This window comes from Bombina bombina, chromosome 4 (assembly GCF_027579735.1).
Source record: "Bombina bombina isolate aBomBom1 chromosome 4, aBomBom1.pri, whole genome shotgun sequence".
Taxonomy (NCBI): Eukaryota; Metazoa; Chordata; class Amphibia; order Anura; family Bombinatoridae; genus Bombina; species Bombina bombina.
Window position 1 is genome coordinate 165,344,140 of NC_069502.1, and position 19,683 is coordinate 165,363,822.

The following is a 19,683-nucleotide window of genomic DNA, read 5'->3' on the forward strand; positions in this document are numbered from 1 at the left end:
TGCCGTTGTACAGGCAACATCTCCACGGAGATGGCTTAGAGTTTTTTAGTGTTTAACTGTAGTTTTTATTATTCAATCAAGAGTTTGTTATTTTGAAATAGTGCTGGTATGTACTATTTACTCAGAAACAGAAAAGAGATGAAGATTTCTGTTTGTATGAGGAAAATGATTTTAGCAACCGTCACTAAAATCCATGGCTGTTCCACACAGGACTGTTGAGAGCAATTAACTTCAGTTGGGGGAACAGTGAACAGTCTCTTGCTGCTTGAGGTATGACACATTCTAACAAGACGATGTAATGCTGGAAGCTGTCATTTTCCCTATGGGATCCGGTAAGCCATGTTTATTACGATCGTAAATAAGGGCTTCAAAAAGGGCTTATTAAGACTGTAGACTTTTTCTGGGCTAAATCGATTGATTATTAACACATATTTAGCCTTGAGGAATCATTTTATCTGGGTATTTTGATATAATAATATCGGCAGGCACTGTTTTAGACACCTTATTCTTTAGGGGCTTTCCCAAAGCATAGGCAGAGCCTCATTTTCGCGCCGGTGTTGCGCACTTGTTTTTGAGAGGCATGGCATGCAGTCGCATGTGAGAGGAGCTCTGATACTTAGAAAAGACTTTCTGAAGGCGTCATTTGGTATCGTATTCCCCTTTGGGCTTGGTTGGGTCTCAGCAAAGCAGATACCAGGGACTGTAAAGGGGTTAAAGTTCTAAACGGCTCCGGTTCCGTTATTTTAAGGGTTAAAGCTTCCAAATTTGGTGTGCAATACTTTTAAGGCTTTAAGACACTGTGGTGAAAATTTGGTGAATTTTGAACAATTCCTTCATGTTTTTTCGCAATTGCAGTAATAAAGTGTGTTCGGTTTAAAATTTAAAGTGACAGTAACGGTTTTATTTTAAAACGTTTTTTGTACTTTGTTATCAAGTTTATGCCTGTTTAACATGTCTGAACTACCAGATAGACTGTGTTCTGAATGTGGGGAAGCCAGAATTCCTATTCATTTAAATAAATGTGATTTATGTGACAATGACAATGATGCCCAAGATGATTCCTCAAGTGAGGGGAGTAAGCATGGTACTGCATCATTCCCTCCTTCGTCTACACGAGTCTTGCCCACTCAGGAGGCCCCTAGTACATCTAGCGCGCCAATACTCCTTACTATGCAACAATTAACGGCTGTAATGGATAATTCTGTCAAAAACATTTTAGCCAAAATGAACACTTATCAGCGTAAGCGCGACTGCTCTGTTTTAGATACTGAAGAGCATGACGACGCTGATAATAATATTTCTGAAGGGCCCCTAACCCAGTCTGATGGGGCCAGGGAGGTTTTGTCTGAGGGAGAAATTACTGATTCAGGGAACATTTCTCAACAAGCTGAACCTGATGTGATTGCATTTAAATTTAAGTTGGAACATCTCCGCATTCTGCTTAAGGAGGTATTATCCACTCTGGATGATTGTGACAAATTGGTCATCCCAGAGAAACTATGTAAAATGGACAAGTTCCTGGAGGTGCCGGGGCTCCCAGAAGCTTTTCCTATACCCAAGCGGGTGGCGGACATTGTTAATAAAGAATGGGAAAGGCCCGGTATTCCTTTCGTCCCTCCCCCCATATTTAAAAAATTGTTTCCTATGGTCGACCCCAGAAAGGACTTATGGCAGACAGTCCCCAAGGTCGAGGGAGCGGTTTCCACTTTAAACAAACGCACCACTATACCCATAGAGGATAGTTGTGCTTTCAAAGATCCTATGGATAAAAAATTAGAAGGTTTGCTTAAAAAGATGTTTGTTCAGCAGGGTTACCTTCTACAACCAATTTCATGCATTGTCCCTGTCGCTACAGCCGCATGTTTCTGGTTCGATGAGCTGATAAAGGCGGTCGATAGTGATTCTCCTCCTTTTGAGGAGATTATGGACAGAATCAATGCTCTCAAATTGGCTAATTCTTTCACCCTAGACGCCACTTTGCAATTGGCTAGGTTAGCGGCTAAGAATTCTGGGTTTGCTATTGTGGCGCGCAGAGCGCTTTGGTTGAAATCTTGGTCGGCTGATGCGTCTTCCAAGAACAAGCTACTTAACATTCCTTTCAAGGGGAAAACGCGGTTTGGCCCTGACTTGAAAGAGATTATCTCTGATATCACTGGGGGTAAGGGCCACGCCCTTCCTCAGGATCGGCCTTTCAAGGCAAAAAATAAACCTAATTTTCGTCCCTTTCGTAGAAACGGACCAGCCCAAAGTGCTACGTCCTCTAAGCAAGAGGGTAACTCTTCTCAAGCCAAGCCAGCTTGGAGACCAATGCAAGGCTGGAACAAGGGAAAGCAGGCCAAGAAACCTGCCACTGCTACCAAGACAGCATGAAATGTTGGCCCCCGATCCGGGACCGGATCTGGTGGGGGGCAGACTCTCTCTCTTCGCTCAGGCTTGGGCAAGAGATGTTCTGGATCCTTGGGCGCTAGTAATAGTCTCCCAAGGTTATCTTCTGGAATTCAAGGGACTTCCCCCAAGGGGGAGGTTCCACAGGTCTCAGTTGTCTTCAGACCACATAAAAAGACAGGCATTCTTACATTGTGTAGAAGACCTGTTAAAAATGGGAGTGATTCATCCTGTTCCATTAAGAGAACAAGGGATGGGGTTCTACTCCAATCTGTTTATAGTTCCCAAGAAAGAGGGAACGTTCAGACCAATCTTAGATCTCAAGATCTTAAACAAGTTTCTCAAGGTTCCATCGTTCAAGATGGAAACCATTCGAACAATTCTTCCTTCCATCCAGGAAGGTCAATTCATGACCACGGTGGATTTAAAGGATGCGTATCTACATATTCCTATCCACAAGGAACATCATCGGTTCCTGAGGTTCGCATTCCTGGACAAACATTACCAGTTCGTGGCGCTTCCTTTCGGATTAGCCACTGTTCCAAGGATTTTCACAAAGGTACTAGGGTCCCTTCTAGCTGTGCTAAGACCAAGGGGCATTGCTGTAGTACCTTACTTGGACGACATTCTGATTCAAGCGTCGTCCCTTCCTCAAGCAAAGGCTCACACGGACATTGTCCTGGCCTTTCTCAGATCTCACGGATGGAAAGTGAACGTGGAAAAGAGTTCTCTATCTCCGTCAACAAGGGTTCCCTTCTTGGGAACCATAATAGACTCCTTAGAAATGAGGATTTTTCTGACAGAGGCCAGAAAAACAAAACTTCTAGACTCTTGTCGGATACTTCATTCCGTTCCTCTTCCTTCCATAGCTCAGTGCATGGAAGTGATCGGGTTGATGGTAGCGGCAATGGACATAGTTCCTTTTGCACGCATTCATCTAAGACCATTACAACTGTGCATGCTCAGTCAGTGGAATGGGGACTATACAGACTTGTCTCCGAAGATACAAGTAAATCAGAGGACCAGAGACTCACTCCGTTGGTGGCTGTCCCTGGACAACCTGTCACGAGGGATGACTTTCCGCAGACCAGAGTGGGTCATTGTCACGACCGACGCCAGTCTGATGGGCTGGGGCGCGGTCTGGGGATCCCTGAAAGCTCAGGGTCTTTGGTCTCGGGAAGAATCTCTTCTACCGATAAATATTCTGGAACTGAGAGCGATATTCAATGCTCTCAAGGCTTGGCCTCAGCTAGCGAGGGCCAAGTTCATACGGTTTCAATCAGACAACATGACAACTGTTGCGTACATCAACCATCAGGGGGGAACAAGGAGTTCCCTGGCGATGGAAGAAGTGACCAAAATCATTCTATGGGCGGAGTTTCACTCCTGCCACCTGTCTGCTATCCACATCCCAGGAGTGGAAAATTGGGAAGCGGATTTTCTGAGTCGTCAGACATTGCATCCGGGGGAGTGGGAACTCCATCCGGAAATCTTTGCCCAAGTCACTCAGCTGTGGGGCATTCCAGACATGGATCTGATGGCCTCTCGTCAGAACTTCAAAGTTCCTTGCTACGGGTCCAGATCCAGGGATCCCAAGGCGGCTCTAGTGGATGCACTAGTAGCACCTTGGACCTTCAAACTAGCTTATGTGTTCCCGCCGTTTCCTCTCATCCCCAGGCTGGTAGCCAGGATCAATCAGGAGAGGGCGTCGGTGATCTTGATAGCTCCTGCGTGGCCACGCAGGACTTGGTATGCAGATCTGGTGAATATGTCTTCGGCTCCACCTTGGAAGCTACCTTTGAGACGAGACCTTCTTGTTCAGGGTCCGTTCGAACATCCGAATCTGGTTTCACTCCAGCTGACTGCTTGGAGATTGAACGCTTGATCTTATCGAAGCGAGGGTTCTCAGATCCTGTTATCGATACTCTTGTTCAGGCCAGAAAGCCTGTAACTAGAAAGATTTACCACAAAATTTGGAAAAAATATATCTGTTGGTGTGAATCTAAAGGATTCCCTTGGGACAAGGTTAAGATTCCTAGGATTCTATCCTTCCTTCAAGAAGGATTGGAAAAAGGTTTATCTGCAAGTTCCCTGAAGGGACAGATTTCTGCCTTGTCTGTGTTACTTCACAAGAAGCTGGCCGCTGTGCCAGATGTTCAAGCTTTTGTTCAGGCTCTGGTTAGAATTAAGCCTGTTTACAAACCTTTGACTCCTCCTTGGAGTCTCAATTTAGTTCTTTCAGTTCTTCAGGGGGTTCCGTTTGAACCCTTGCATTCCGTTGATATTAAGTTATTATCTTGGAAAGTTTTGTTTTTAGTTGCAATTTCTTCTGCTAGAAGAGTTTCAGAATTATCTGCTCTGCAGTGTTCTCCTCCTTATCTGGTGTTCCATGCAGATAAGGTGGTTTTACGTACTAAACCTGGTTTTCTTCCAAAAGTTGTTTCTAACAAAAACATTAACCAGGAGATTATCGTACCTTCTCTGTGTCCGAAACCAGTTTCGAAGAAGGAACGTTTGTTGCACAATTTGGATGTTGTTCGCGCTCTAAAATTCTATTTAGATGCTACAAAGGATTTTAGACAAACATCTTCCTTGTTTGTTGTTTATTCCGGTAAAAGGAGAGGTAAAAAAGCAACTTCTACCTCCCTCTCTTTTTGGATTAAAAGCATCATCAGATTGGCTTACGAGACTGCCGGACGGCAGCCTCCCGAAAGAATCACAGCTCATTCCACTAGGGCTGTGGCTTCCACATGGGCCTTCAAGAACGAGGCTTCTGTTGATCAGATATGTAGGGCAGCGACTTGGTCTTCACTGCACACTTTTACCAAATTTTACAAGTTTGATACTTTTGCTTCTTCTGAGGCTATTTTTGGGAGAAAGGTTTTGCAAGCCGTGGTGCCTTCCATTTAGGTGACCTGATTTGCTCCCTCCCTTCATCCGTGTCCTAAAGCTTTGGTATTGGTTCCCACAAGTAAGGATGACGCCGTGGACCGGACACACCTATGTTGGAGAAAACAGAATTTATGTTTACCTGATAAATTACTTTCTCCAACGGTGTGTCCGGTCCACGGCCCGCCCTGGTTTTTTAATCAGGTCTGATAATTTATTTTCTTTAACTACAGTCACCACGGTACCATATGGTTTCTCCTATGCAAATATTCCTCCTTAACGTCGGTCGAATGACTGGGGTAGGCGGAGCCTAGGAGGGATCATGTGACCAGCTTTGCTGGGCTCTTTGCCATTTCCTGTTGGGGAAGAGAATATCCCACAAGTAAGGATGACGCCGTGGACCGGACACACCGTTGGAGAAAGTAATTTATCAGGTAAACATAAATTCTGTTTTTCGTTCCTTTCCTCACAAGGAACAAAAGCCTGATCCTTCATCCTCAGGAGCGGTATCAGTTTGGAAACTATTTCCAGTTTGGAATATATCCAAGCCTTATAGAAACCTATAGCCAGCTCCTAAGTACCTATGAAGGTGCGGCCCTTATTCCAGCTCAGCTGGTATGGGGCAGATTACGTTCTCTTCAAAGAAATTTGGATCAATTCCGTTCTTAATCTCTGGTTTCAGAAACATTGTTTTCAGAAAGGTATAAAATTGGCTTCAAGTTAAGGCCTCCTGCTAAGAGATTCTTTTCTTTCCCGTGTCCCAGTTAACACAGCAAAGGCTCAGCATTTCTGAAATGTGTTTCAGATCTAGAGTTGGCTGGAGTATTTGTGCCAGTTCCAGTTCTGGAACAGGGGCTGGGGTTTTATTTTATCTCTTCATTGTACCAAAGAAGGTCAATTCCTTCAGACCAGTTCCGGATCTATCATTATTGAATCGTTATGTTAGGATACCAACATTCAAGATGGTTACTGTAGGACTATCCTGCCTTTTGTTTAGCAAGGGCATTATATGTCTACAATAGTTTTACAGGATGTGTATCTGCATATTCCGATTCATCCAGATCACTTTTAGTGTCTGAGATTCTCTTTTTAGACAAGCATTACCAGTTTTGTGGCTCTACCGTTTGGCCTAGCCTCAGTTCCAAGAATTTTTTTCCAAGGTTCTCGGTGCCCTTCTTTCTGTAATCAGAGAATAGGGTTTTGGTATTTCCTTATTTGGGCGATATCTTGGTACTTGCTCAGTCTTCTCTTTTTCGAAGAATCTCATACGAATCGACTTGTGTTGTTTCTTCAAGTTCATGGTTGGAGGATCAATTTACCAATCAGTTCATTGATTCCTCAGACAAGGGTAACCTTTTTAGGTTTCTAGATAAATTCAGTGTCTATGACTCTGTCCTTGTCAGACAAGAGAAGTTTAACATTGATATCAGCTTGTCAAAACCTTCAGTCACAATCATTCCCTTTGGTAGCCTTATGCATGGAAATGTTGGGTCTTAGGACTGCCGCATCAGATGCGATCTCCTTTGCTCGTTTTCACATGCGACCTCTTCAGTTCTGTATGCTGAACCAATGGTGCAGGGATTACTCAAAGATATCTTAATTAATATCTTTAAACCGATTTTACAACACTCTCTGACATGGTGGACAGATCACCATCGTTTAGTTCAGGGGGCTTCTTTGTTCTTCCGACCTGGACTATAATCTCAACAGATGCAAGTCTTACAGGTTGGGGAGCTGTGTGGGGGTATCTGACGGCACAAGGGGTTTGGGAATCTCAGGAGGTGAGATTTCCGATCAATATTTTGGAACTCCGTGCAATTTTCAGAGCTCTTCAGTCTTGGCCTCTTCTGAAGAGAGAGTTGTTAATTTGTTTTCAGATAGACAATGTCATAACTGTGGCATACATCAATCATCAAGGAGGGACTCACAGTCCTCTGGCTATGAAAGAAGTATCTCGAATTTTGGTTTGGGCGGAATCCAGCTCCTGTCTAATCTCTGCGGTTCATATCCCAGGTATGGTCAATTGGAAAGCGGATTATCTCAGTCGCCGAACGTTGCATCCGGGCGAATGGTCTCTTCACCCAGAGGTATTTCTTCAGATTGTTCAAATGTGGGAACTTCCAGAAATAGATCTGATGGCTTCTCATCTAAACAAGAAACTTCCCAGGTATCTGTCCAGATCCCGGGATCCTCAGGCGGAGGCAGTGGATGCATTATCACTTCCTTGGAAGTATCATCCTGCCTATATCTTTCCGCCTCTAGTTCTTCTTCCAAGAGTAATCTCCAAGATTCTGAAGGAATGCTCGTTTGTTCTGCTGGTAGCTCCGGCATGGCCTCACAGGTTTTGGTATGCGGATCTTGTCCGGATGGCCTCTTGCCAACCGTGGACTCTTCCGTTAAGACCAGACCTTTTGTCTCAAGGTCCTTTTTTCCATCAGGATCTGAAATCCTTAAATTTAAAGGTATGGAGATTGAACGCTTGATTCTTGGTCAAAGAGGTTTCTCTGACTCTGTGATTAATACTATGTTACAGGCTCGTAAATCTGTATCCAGAGAGATATATTATAGAGTCTGGAAGACTTATATTTCTTGGTGTCTTTCTCATCATTTTTCTTGGCATTCTTTTAGAATTCCGAGAATATTACAGTTTCTTCAGGATGGTTTAGATAAAGGTTTGTCCGCAAGTTCCTTGAAAGGACAAATCTCTGCTCTTTCTGTTCTTTTTCACAGAAAGATTGCTATTCTTCCTGATATTCATTGTTTTGTACAAGCTTTGGTTCGTATAAAGCCTGTCATTAAGTCAATTTCTCTTCCTTGGAGTTTGAATTTGGTTCTGGGGGCTCTTCAAGCTCCTCCATTTGAACCTATGCATTCATTGGATATTAAATTACTTTCTTGGAAAGTTTTGTTCCTTTTGGCCATCTCTTCTGCCAGAAGAGTTTTCTGAATTATCTGCTCTTTTTTGTGAGTCTCCTTTTCTGATTTTTCATCAGGATAAGGCGGTGTTGCGGACTTCTTTTGAATTTTTACCTAAGTTGTGAATTCCAACAACATTAGTAGAGACATTGTGGTTCCTTCATTATGTCTTAATCCTAAGAATTCTAAGGAGAAATCGTTGCATTCTTTGGATGTTATTAGAGCTTTGAGATATTATGTTGAAGCTTCTAAGTCTTTCCGAAAGACTTCTAGTTTATTTGTTATCTTTTCCGGTTTTTAGAAAGGCCAGAAAACTTCTGCCATTTCTTTGGCATCTTGGTTGAAATCTTTAATTCATCTTGCCTATGTTGAGTCGGGTAAGACTCCGCCTCATAGGATTACAGCTCATTCTACTAGGTCAGTTTCTACTTCCTGGGCGTTTAGGAATGAAGCTTCGGTTGATCAGATTTGCAAAGCGGCAACTTGGTCCTCTTTGCATATTTTTACCAAATTCTACCATTTTGTTGTATTTTCTTCTTCTGAAGCAGTTTTTGGTAGAAAAGTACTTCAGGCAGCGGTTTCAGTTTGAATCTTCTGCTTATGTTTTTCATTAAAATTTATTTTGGGTGTGGATTATTTTCAGCAGGAATTGGCTGTCTTTATTTTATCCCTCCCTCTCTAGTGACTCTTGTGTGGAAAGATCCACATCTTGGGTAGTCATTATCCCATACGTCACTAGCTCATGGACTCTTGCTAATTACATGAAAGAAAACATAATTTATGTAAGAACTTACCTGATAAATTCATTTCTTTCATATTAGCAAGAGTCCATGAGGCCCGCCCTTTTTTGTGGTGGTTATGATTTTTTTGTATAAAGCACAATTATTCCAATTCCTTATTTTATATGCTTTCGCACTTTTTTCTTATCACCCCACTTCTTGGCTATTCGTTAAACTGAATTGTGGGTGTGGTGAGGGGTGTATTTATAGGCATTTTAAGGTTTGGGAAACTTTGCCCCTCCTGGTAGGAATGTATATCCCATACGTCACTAGCTCATGGACTCTTGCTAATATGAAAGAAATGAATTTATCAGGTAAGTTCTTACATAAATTATGTTTTTCTTAACAGATTATAGCTTGACCCAAGGAAAAAAAATAATGTTCTTTAATTCACCTTTGTGTTTAACCCCACTAAAATGTGTTATAAACATTATGAATGACATCTTCAAATGCCACTTGAAATAAGAATACGTACCACCCTGCCATCAAGGGCTGTATATATGTGACTGTGTAATGGTAAAGGGGGAGAGACTTATAGAAACGTATGTTTTTAATAGTGACTGGATACATTGTTATCAATAATTTTGTTTTGCAGAGAACGACAAGATGCAGACGGACAAATGAAGGAATTACAAGATCAGCTGGAGGCTGAGCAATATTTTTCAGTAGGTGTCTGTTAAAGCTAGTTTAATGTCCTGGCAATAGCCAGCTGTTAGATAACAGATATGTTGGTTTTTTTTTGCAATTCTTCCCTGCACAAATCTATTACTTGATTTATTTAATGCATTATTATTATTATAATAAGGTATTTATAAAGTGCCAGCAGATTACGTAGCGTTATACAAGAAATAATGGAACATTACAGGGATGCATTAAATACACAGACAAGTACAATATTGGGGTACATTACAGTTGTAGGTGCAATAATTGAGTTATACAAAAGGAGAGGAATACAGTTTGGTTGACCTTTTAGTCCACTTGTATGCTTATGTCCTATCTTAAAAAATCTGGACTATTTATTGTTTTGTTAAAGGGACATGACACCCACATTTTTTCTTTCATGATTTAGAAAGAGAATGCAATTTTAAACATCTTTCTAATTTACTTATATTATCTAATTTGTTTTATTCTCTTGATATTCTTTGCTGAAAAGCATATCTAGATATGCTCAGCAGCTGCTGATTGGTTGCTGCACATAGAAGCCTCGTGTGATTGGCTCACCATGTGCATTAATTTTTCTTCAACTAAGGATATCTAAAAAATGAAGCAAAATAAATAATAGCAGTAAATTGTAATGTTGTTTAAATTTCTATTCTCTATCTGAATCATGAAAGAAAGATCTGGGGTTTAGTGGCCCTTTAAGTGGTTGTTCAGCTGTTAGGTTTAGTTATTCATAGTAAATATATAGATATGCTATTATTGAAGTAAAATGCTAATAGAATTACTTTAATAGACACTGTAAAGTGATAGCTTGTAATGCATGTGTTTGTGGCCTTTGTAGCAAATTTGTTGAGCATTTGTATTTAACTAGGTGTTTTTGGTTTGTTTTTTTCTCTCATCATTTTAACATATTGAAACAACTAGCTAATACAATAATGTGTGTTAACACTATGAGTGTCCTCTACAGTAGCTTTAAGACTGTTAACCAGATGTTTTCTGTTGTAGACCCTGTACAAGACACAGGTACGGGAACTGAAGGAAGAATGTGAAGAAAAGAGTAAATTGTGCAAGGACATGCAGCAGAAGGTGCAGGAGTTACAAGATGAGAGGTGAGAGGTCAAGACACTTAGATGTTTGCAGCTCATACTTTATAGTACTAAAATACTGTAAAAATACAGCTTATCCCTCCTTATTCTTTTTGACTGTCAGGTCAGGCAGTTGGTTGAATTGTTTTTATGGAGCGCTGTAGAGTGTTTAGGTTCGGTTCTAGTTGTGATGTTACTGTCACTATGCACATGCTTGTGTCCATAGCTTACAATGGTATCTGTCACTCTTAAATGCCAATGTGGAGAGTGACTGGATTTTCTCTGGCAGCAAATTTTAGGAGCACAAGTCTGTAATTTGTTTACATCTTTACTGCTTTGTCATAATTAAAGGGACAGTCAAGTCCAAAAAAAACTTTCATGTTTTAAATAGGGCATGCAATTTTAAACAACTTCCCAATTTACTTTTATCACCAATTTTGCTTTGTTCTCTTGGTATTCTTAGTTGAAAGCTAAAACTAGGCAGTTCATATGCTAATTTCTTAGACCTTGAAGACTGCCTCTAATCTGAATACATTTTGACCACTAGAGGGCATTAGTTCACATGTTTCATATAGATAACATTAAGCTCAGGCACGTAAAGTGACCTAGGACTGAGCACTGATTGGCTAAACTGCATGTCTGTCAAAAGAACTGAAATAAGGGGGCAGTCAGCAGAAGTTTAGATACAAGATAATTACAGAGGTAAAACGTGTATTATTATAACTGTGTTGGTTATGCAAAACTGGGGGATGGGTAATAAAGGGATTATCTTTCTTTTTAAACAACAAAAATTCTGGTGTTGACTGTCCCTTTAAAAAAATAATATAAACATATCTAAACCCTTTGCAAGTTTTTGACATGTTTAATTTAGATTGATATTAATCGTATAGGAGAGGGATTTTGTACCCCGGCACCAAGATTATTTTATTGTATAGTATTTTACCTTTAAGATGTAACACTCATATATATATTTTGTACATATTTATAAAAATGTTTATAAAGTTTTATGATACAATTACACAGATACTTAATATATTGATGATCTTTACATGAAAAGTTCCATATAAATCCACAATAATCCATAACCAAACCAATATACCATTGTATCTGTCGAGCATTTTTAATGCAATATAAATTGTATTTATGTTTATGGAACAGCCCCATGAAAGGATATCTCTCTAAACAAGCTATATTTTGTTTTACAGAGACTCTCTGGCAGCTCAGTTGGAGATCACATTAACTAAGGCAGACTCTGAGCAACTGGCACGGTCTATTGCTGAGGAGCAGTATTCCGACCTGGAGAAAGAGAAGATCATGAAGGAGCTGGAGATCAAGGAGATGATGGCCCGTCACAAGCAGGAGCTCGCTGAGAAATATGCTACCATAGCATCTGTATGTTGCACACTTTCAACATTCAACATCACACTATGCATTTCTGAAATATGACCTAAGAAATCACACTTTAATATGTAAATACACGTTTTTTGTTTTTAGAGAGCTGATATCCATTTTGTACTTAGACTGAAAAAATGTAACCTAATTTGACTTTAGAAGATGGTAGCCTCACCTTAAAGTGAATGTAAACTTGAGCATCGCCACTCAAGTCAGAGGAAAGAATTTTAAAAATGAATGAGACTTTCATTCATCAAATGTGTAGTATGTACGTATCATTTGTGATTTTTACCTTGTAATGATATAAGGATAAGTGCCGTTCCTCCGCCGGCCATATTTATCAATTGATTGACAGACGAACCACCAATCATTTCCCCCAGGCCGTGATGGGGAACCAACGATTAGTCAATTGATGAATATGGTGGGTGGAGGTACGGCGCTTATCCTTCTATCATTACAAGTTAAAAATCGCAGAAGATAAGAATATCCTACACATTTGATGAATGAAAGTCTCATTCGTTTTTAAAATTCTTTCCTATCACTTGAGCGATTATGCTCAAGTTTACCTTCACTTAAACTCTCCTCATTCTATCCCTCTTATTACCTCTCTCTCATTCTTTCTCTCTCCCTGTCTCCTTTACTTTCACTCTCTCTCTTAAAGCCTTGTCTCTGTTAAATCATTGTCTCTATCCATGTGTCTTAAGATGTTTATCAGAGATATTATGAAAATGTTGTGTCAGGAGAGTAGTAATCTTGGTATACTTGGGATATATTCTCAACATTTCTGGCACTCTATTGCTGATATTTGGAATGTGACATTAGCACCTTATACTGAAGTATTATTCATAGCATGTATGGAGCTTGGTCCTTTTTCATTTTTGTTTTTAAACAATCTTTTCTCAGCTTGAAGAAGCAAACAAGACACTGACTATCGATGTAGGCAATCTTGCTAACGAGAAGGAAGACTTGAACAACAAACTTAAAGAGGCCCAAGAATGTGAGTATTCGATGACCAATAATCCTCTCCAACTCTCTTAGACTACTATTTCTGTGCAGTACAATTGATGAATTTGGCTATTGACAATAGTAACTTTAGAGGATAATGTATGTTTACCTATGTTCTTCCACTGCAGTAAGTAGAGATGCTTCTAGAAGTCTGAATAGGTGTGAAACCTACCCTTCTGCAGTCAGTTTAGTTTAAGTCTGTACCTATTTGGAGGTGCTTAGGGTGAACAGAAGCTCTATGTGAAGAAAGAAGGTTTTGCTCTCTATACATACAATGGGTTATATCCCTTCTGTTTCAATGTACATTTGTGATTTATTCTGATGACATGTCCTCCTGGTTGCACTATAATCCATACAGTATGATGCTGCAGGGCAAGTAGGCTAGTGCTGCTTTGTTTTATTACCACTGTACATTGTGTGTATCCAGATGATCAATGTGTGCTCTGGAATACATTTTGATTATCTAGTTGTATGTCCATATATTTGTCTTAATTTTCATTGTTGTAAGTTGTCTATGGCAGACTATTTCTATAAAGTATTGTTGCTGTCTCTTTAAATGTTTGGTACATGCCATTTAGATGGCATTTAAAACTATTTTGTGGATATAAAAGCTCTTCTTATAATAATGGGTTTTTTTTTTTCCTGTGTTATAAACCTGCCATTGTTTATATTATATTTTATAATGCTTCCTGGACCTACAGAGAGTAACTAGGGTTGGAGATTGTGATATCATAATTTTAGGTGTTTACTCCCAGTCACTGCAAGTTATACTCCATTCAATGCTTTAAGTTAAGTGCTTAACTGTTTTAATTTCAGAACAAATCTCTCTTGATGAACTTGGTTTCTTGTTGTGTCCTAAGTTTTTTCACTTGTATATATCTCAAGAGGCAGAGGGTGCCTGCTACCCCTGTAGATGTTAAGTTTAAACAATCCTTTATTAAACTATTCTTATGGGTTTTTTTCCCCGAATTAGACCTCTTTTTTAATATGTTGTAAGATTCTGGACTTGATTCTAAGGTTTTTTATAAGGATACCTATTAGAAATAATCCCTGACTTTATATCCCTTCTGGAATCAACTTTATAGAGAATTTATTCAAATGGATTTGAGTGCTATCAGGACCCTGTGTACGTATATTTTTTTCTAGTTCCCTAAAATGATCAGTGTTCTGCACATTGTTATTTTCTAGCCAAACTGACTTAAATACTGGTGTGACATTGTTTCAAACTCTCAATAGAATTTGTCCTGTCTTACACATCCCATTCCTTTCCAGGGCTTGAAACAATGTCCTTTATTTATCTTTTTATATCGAAGGTTTTTAGAAGTCCCAATCCATTTATACAGGAGGTGCTTTCTAATTAGTTTCTTCTTAGAATATTATGGTTCATCTTTTCTATATTAATCTTAGAAGAGGTGCTTCAACACTGTTCTATTGATAGCTACCAAGAAAATTGGGAAGACTGATTTTATTTTTATTATGTCTTCTGGATCTAGAAAGGGGCCAAAAAGCTTCAAATAGTTTATTTCAGATTAAATTGATTTGCTACATGCCCCTAATGGTTTGCAGCTGTATGTGCATGTCATCATGGCAGCAGTATAGTCTTTCTTGCATACTTTCATCCCCCCCCCCCCAAGGTTTTCCACCTACATGTACCTTCAAATGATTTAAGGGATTGGTACTGAGAGTGTTAGAGAGAACCAGATTTATACATAGCAATTAATATGTTGCCTCACATTTGATGTGAAACCTTATAAAGTGATCCTGCTTTTCACAAATTTTTCTTGGACCTGAGTGTCTAAGATGTTTTCTGGTTAACCCCTTTTCTCTTATGCTTCTTTAAATAGAGCGGTATATGTAGGGGGTGAGGCTTCGCTCCTCTTCAGACTTCTTGGAGACCTCTTCTAAAAGCCATTTACACTTAAGTACTGATATGTTTTTACATTAAAATCAGTAATTATAAATCATGCTTTTTCATACAGATATAATGAATTTGAAAAATGAAGAAAGCAGCATCACATCCATCAAAGCTCAGTTTGAGAAGCAGCTACTGACAGAGAGGACGCTGAAGACTCAGGTATTTCTTGTGAAAACTTCTGCGATATCCTCACAGAACACAGCAGCCCAAAATGTCTTCTTAAAATGCATGGCTTCTGATGAAATATTGTATAGCGACTTTGCCTTCACTGTTGCAATAAGAATGATCAGACACCTTGATTAACATTCTAAGATGTATAAAAAAATGATATAAACAAAACAGCATTCAGTCTTGTGGAGGGATTAATTCTGGGCTTTTTGTAGTTTTCTTTTAATAACAAAATATGGAAATATCATGCTTATTTAAGAAAGTAGATCTTATATAAATATGGCAGTATAACCGAGTAATAAGGATATAATTTTAATCAGGAACACCTTAAACTGACTTCCTCCCCCCCCTTTGTTTTCAAGGCTGTTAACAAATTAGCTGAAATCATGAATCGTAAAGCTCCCACAAAGCGAGGTCCAGACACTGATGTACGAAGAAAGGAGAAGGAGAATAGGAAACTTCAACTAGAACTGAAGTCTGAGCGTGAGAAACTGACGCATCTTGTTGTCAAATATCAGAAGGAGATGAATGAAATGCAGGCGGTAAGAAGTTGTTTCCTTTTCTAGGCCTTGATTTAAAAAGAACAGTACTTGCTCCAACCTGAAGTAATTGCTTTTCTGGAAGTATCTACTTATCTAATTTATTGCCTTAATTCTTCCAAACAGCAAATAGCAGATGAAAGTCAGGTTCGAATTGAGCTGCAGATGGCGCTCGACAGCAAGGACAGTGATATTGAACAGCTGAGAGGCCAGCTTCAGAACATTAACATAGGCCTTGATAGCACAAGTATCGGAAGTGGCCATGGTGACCCAGATGCTGATGATGGCTTCCCAGGTGAGACTCCTCATATTTCCACTCAAATTCTCAGAAGACTAAATTTGTGCGGTAGTTTGTGTTTCTTTACATTTCTGTTTTAAGTCGAGAACATCAGTATTAAATGATAAATTGTGAAACAGTTCTCATTTCAAAGGATATTTTAGTATATACAATAGTTGAGCTAATAATAGGCATTTTAACTATCATATCAGGACCATTTACATACCCATGATGTCATTCTTGATTGAAAACTAATTGAGCAGAAAGTGCATACACATCAGTCTCAATATTAAAAGGTTCCAATAAAGGTTCTTTTGTCATCCTCATAAATCTGTTAGTTTAGATGGAAATACACTGGTGTGTCACTTATTTTCAAACTTCATTTTATTTACGGCTTGCTTAGAATTTTTGCCCTGTGGATATAAAATATCCTGTTTGTTGATTTGAGTCTTTCATCCTGATATTTTTTTTAAATAAATAAACCTATTACTTGACGGTATTCTTTAGACATGACCGCTTCAGCTTTATTAGACTTGACCTGCAATTATGTGGTGTAACGTCTTGTAACCTATTCTCAGCCTTAAAGGGACATGCAACCCAAATGTTTTCTTTTGTGATTCAGATAGTGCATGTCATTTTAAACAAGTTTCCAATTTACTTCTATTATTTTTTCCTCGTTCTCTTTGTATCTTTTGCTGAAAAGCAGAGACAAAAGCTTAGAGGTCGGCCCATTTCTGGAGCACTATATGGCAGCAGTTTTGCAAGACTGTTATCTCTTTGCAAGAGCACTAGATGGCAGCACTATTTCCTGTCATGTAGTGCTCCAGATTCCTACCTACATATCTCTTCAACAAAGAATACCATGGGAACAAAGCAAATTTGATAATAGAATTAAATTTGAAACTTTTTTTTTAAATGGCATGCTCTGTCTGAATCCCTAAAGAACATTTTTGGTATTCATATCCCTTTAAGTGACTTGAGAAAAGCATTTATAAAGCAATTTGATCTCCCGAGAAATAGTTTGTTTGCCTATTTGCAAGTACATAATTTTATTAATATTAAGGATTGGGTATCTGATAGTAGTGGTTCATGGTCAGATATTAGAACATGTATTCAAAAATATGTGGGGGGAACTTCATCCATATCATTGATATATAATATTATGCTGGCTAAACAGAGTCAAATTTTTTTGGATAAAATATGTAATACATGGTCAACTTATTTTCCGATTATGAACCATGAGAAGATTAAGACAAGTTTTTCAGTATTAGGTAAATGTAGGGTTTCAATAAATTGGAAAGAATCTCACATGAAATTGCTGAACAATTATTATCTTACCCCCGCTAAATTGAAAAGAATGTTTTTAGCACAATCATTCTTATGTCCACGCTGTTCATATTTAAATGCAGACATTCTACATATGTTTGGTCTTTGCCCAAAAATCTATCAATTTTGGAACAAGGTTACCTATTGGTTTAATAAAAATGATGGGGCTGATATCTCTATTGGGCTTGAAGAGATTATATTTCTTGAGGCTCAAACAGATAATCAAAATCCTTACAGAAACATACTAAATACAGTAATCTTATTGTCCAGGCATCTAATATTGAAAGCCTGGAAGGGTATAACCGCTCCTAGCTTCTCACTTTTTATTAGAGAAATACAGAATCAAATCATTTTCGAATCATTTCACACACAATCATTAGGGGAACAAAAAAATAAAAAAAATCCTAGTAGGATGGCTCCCTATAATTAAAACTTACCCTCACCAAATCCAAAAACGTATATTGAATCCTTTTTTGAGTTCTAATAGTTTTGCTGAACTAGTGTCATTAGATGAATTCCCAGCATCATGGATCTCTCTATATAGAGAAATATACTAATGGTTATAAAACCAGCAAGTCAACCTATCTTCTGGAGTAGCATGACATAATCAGGGGTCAATATTAAGGGAGACAGGGGGCGGGGATTTTATTTTATGTTTTGTGTTTTTTGTTTTCCCCCCTCTTTCCTTTCTTTTTTTTCTGAGCTCTGTTTTCAAGAATGTGATACTGTGAATTGGAGCTGTAACTACTTAATCTAGGTTTATATTGATGTCTAGAATAAGGTAACACATTGTTCAGCTATGTCTAAAAAATAAGATAAGACAAGGTTTTCCTGAAGGGAAGGTAAAATTGAATCATAGTGTATAGAAAAAATGACACAAGCTAAGGTAATGGCTATCCAGTAGAGTAGATTGTTGTATTCTTTATCCTCTTTTTGAGGTGGAGCTGCGTCTCCATGGAAGTTACAATATGTTTAGGAGCTGTGCCTCCACAATTTATCATTTTTTTTTTCTTTCTTTTTTTATTATTTTCCTTGTAATTTGGGTTGATTTGTTTTGCTTTTTATGTAATGTTGAAAAACTGATAAATAAATATTTAAAAAAAAAAAAAAATGATTTAGTGGGTGCACAAATTTAAAACACAATAACCCCCTGCATTTTTAATTGAGTATCACATATTTATTTGGAAATGCAGTTGTTACTAGAAATTGTTTTTGATCACCAACGCACTGTTGTGTATTAGTATGCACCTATTCAAACTCTAATACATATATATTTATTTATATATATATATATATACACAGTATATATATATATATATTACAGTATATATATGTGTTGCCTCTGCCTAACATCTACTTTTTATTAATCTTTTAGTGTTTTGACATCTCTTTAAAGCTGCCTGATCACGTTATGTTAAGGCTGGAATAAAATGTTTTTACCCCATAAATACCATTTTTACATGTATGTGTCCTTTGTTCGGTATAACCTTCTTCCTTTACTATAGTTGAATTAACATTTCCTCTGCACTTTCCTCCCACCTGGGTTTTCAGTTCACATCACTCATTCCCGTACTATGGAGTCAATGTCCTTCAGCTACCAGCGTTCCTCTACTTCTGTCAGCATTGCTACTAAGCCCTCCCGTTCTCTCTTGCTTCTCGACTCTGATTCTGACTCTGAGTCAGAGATGGAACCATACCCCTGTGCACAAGTCTCTTCAGAGCCTGATTGTGCTGATAGCGAAGGTGACCTCGCTGTGCAACGTGTGCTGCACTGTGTGATCCCTTATGTGCTTTATTACTTAACACCAGCAGCTTTATTAGTGATATTGCCAGCGTTGGTTGGTACCCAAGACTTTGCATGACTATGTCTGTGCATGTGCTCTCACACAGAGTTATACGTCAGAGTAATTTGCTTATGGATGTAGAATGCGGTGCTAGAGAAACCGGTTGCTTTATTGTAATGTAATAGGACTTTTGCTGCCGTTTTGATGTGACAGCCGTTTGCTGTAGACAATTAGTGAGATGATATCCAGATATTGGCCTCTTCTCTATCTTCAATGGTAACTTTTTTAAAGCTTAGTGTTCCCAAGGCAGAACATTCTTATTTCAGTTGATTGATTGCAGGTTTATTATTTATACATTTTATAAAAGTTCTTAAATAGACAGATGGCATCAAAATGATGTAGTGTAACAATGAAATAACAATTTTTTTTTTTAATTTTACATCATATACAGGCGTTTGCTCTTTATCTTCTGTTTGTTGATGAGATAGCAATTAAATATAAAGTTAACCCAACATATACACAAGCTGCAGAGCACACAATGTGTAATTTAATGTAAAATATTT

General features: G+C 38.5%; 1 protein-coding gene across 3 annotated transcripts in view; it reads left to right on the forward strand.

The window, feature by feature from the left end:
* ROCK2 (Rho associated coiled-coil containing protein kinase 2) overlaps positions 1-19,683 on the forward strand; it is a 653,542-nt gene that overhangs the window by 588,197 nt on the left and 45,662 nt on the right. For 2 of the 3 annotated variants that reach the window (XM_053709676.1, XM_053709677.1), the window contains exons 20-27: positions 9,565-9,634; positions 10,635-10,738; positions 11,920-12,106; positions 13,010-13,103; positions 15,091-15,185; positions 15,557-15,736; positions 15,860-16,028; positions 18,888-19,079. In XM_053709676.1, coding sequence (XP_053565651.1) covers positions 9,565-9,634; positions 10,635-10,738; positions 11,920-12,106; positions 13,010-13,103; positions 15,091-15,185; positions 15,557-15,736; positions 15,860-16,028; positions 18,888-19,079 — 1,091 coding nt within the window. The remainder of the gene's footprint in view (positions 1-9,564; positions 9,635-10,634; positions 10,739-11,919; positions 12,107-13,009; positions 13,104-15,090; positions 15,186-15,556; positions 15,737-15,859; positions 16,029-18,887; positions 19,080-19,683) is intronic. The other variant, XM_053709678.1, reaches the window with a different exon arrangement.